Genomic DNA, 1298 nt, shown 5'->3' on the forward strand with positions numbered 1-1298 from the left:
AGGACGTGTGTGTGTGTGTGTGTGTGTGTGAGAGTGTGTGTGTGTGTGTGCCTGTGTGTGTGTGTGGTCGTGTAGAGGAGCTGGTGTGTTTGGAGTGTGTGTCTATTGAAGCCACACACAGTCTCACACATACATACACACATACGCATACCATTTCAAGTACTTGAACTCACTCTTCATAACTTAAAACATTTTATTAAAGACCGTACAGTCAGTCAGACCTGCAGAGTCCAACACTGTAATACTGGAACCGCCGTGATTCAGCCCTTTATACAACATAACTGTCTGTCTGTCTGCATGTCTGTCTGTCTGCATGTCTGTCTGTCGACATGTCTGTGTCTGTCTGTCTGTCTGGGACTGGTTAGGTCTGGATAGGACTGGTTGGGACTGGATATGACTGGTTGGGACTGTATATGACTGGTTGGGACTGGATATGACTGGTTGGGACTGGATAGGACTGGTTGGGACTGGATAGGACTGGTTGGGACTGGGCTGGTCTTCGTCTCTCTGGTGGTTGTGGAGGGTTCCATGTTTCAGTCCGACTTCACCTTGTCTAGAACACCTGAGAGACCAGAGAGACAGAGAGAGAGAGAGAGAGAGAGAGAGAGAGAGAGGGAGACAGAGAGAGAGAGAAACAGAGAGAGAGAGAGAGAGAGAGAATATAACAATATCTTGTTATATTGGCAGAAGATAGACACACTATCAACTTCAAACAGAAGATAGACACACTATCAACTTCAAACTGTTGACATGCAGGACGTTTCTATGTTCAGAGTCAGGGTCAGGGCTAGGGTCAGGGTTAGGGCCAAGGTCAGGGTTATGGTCAGGGTTAGACTTCTTATGAAGTCTGACAGACAGACAGACAGGCAGACAGACAGACAGACAGGCAGACAGGCAGGTTACCTGTGTCCCAGATGTATGTGTTGAGGGTGTCTCCCAGCAGGTAGTAGAGGTTGAGGAGGAGGGTGAGACAGGTGAAGAACAGCATGCGGGCCAGGGGGCCCACCTTCTCCAGCAGGGGGTACACCCACACCCCCGTCACATGATGCACCCAGCACATCCTGGAGGGGGGGAGAGGGCGAGAGTGGAGAGGGAGGGAGGGAGGGAGGGAGGGAGGGGGGGGAGAGGGAGGGAGGGGGAGGGAGGGAGGGAGAGCGAGAGAGAGAGAGTGACATCAACCAATCACACTCTTGGAGCCCCTGACTTGCAGGTCCCTCTGCTGCTTCACCATGGCAACACTGGTGATGTCACCACAGGAAGTGATGTCTCCATGGCGATGGTGCATGCATGGTGCACAT

At 51.7% G+C, this 1298-nt stretch overlaps 1 protein-coding gene across 1 annotated transcript in view; it reads right to left on the reverse strand.

The window, feature by feature from the left end:
• Nucleotides 1-533: 533 nt before the first annotated feature.
• aig1 (androgen-induced 1 (H. sapiens)) overlaps nt 534-1298 on the reverse strand; it is a gene marked incomplete at both ends in the record, with an annotated part of 38023 nt that continues 37258 nt past the window's right edge. The window contains 2 exons of the mRNA XM_080527418.1: nt 534-562; nt 904-1061. Coding sequence (XP_080383544.1) covers nt 534-562; nt 904-1061 — 187 coding nt within the window. The remainder of the gene's footprint in view (nt 563-903; nt 1062-1298) is intronic.

The sequence above is a fragment of the Nansenia antarctica genome (assembly GCF_963989245.1).
Source record: "Nansenia antarctica genome assembly, chromosome: 3".
In the NCBI taxonomy this organism is placed as follows: Eukaryota; Metazoa; Chordata; class Actinopteri; order Argentiniformes; family Microstomatidae; genus Nansenia; species Nansenia antarctica.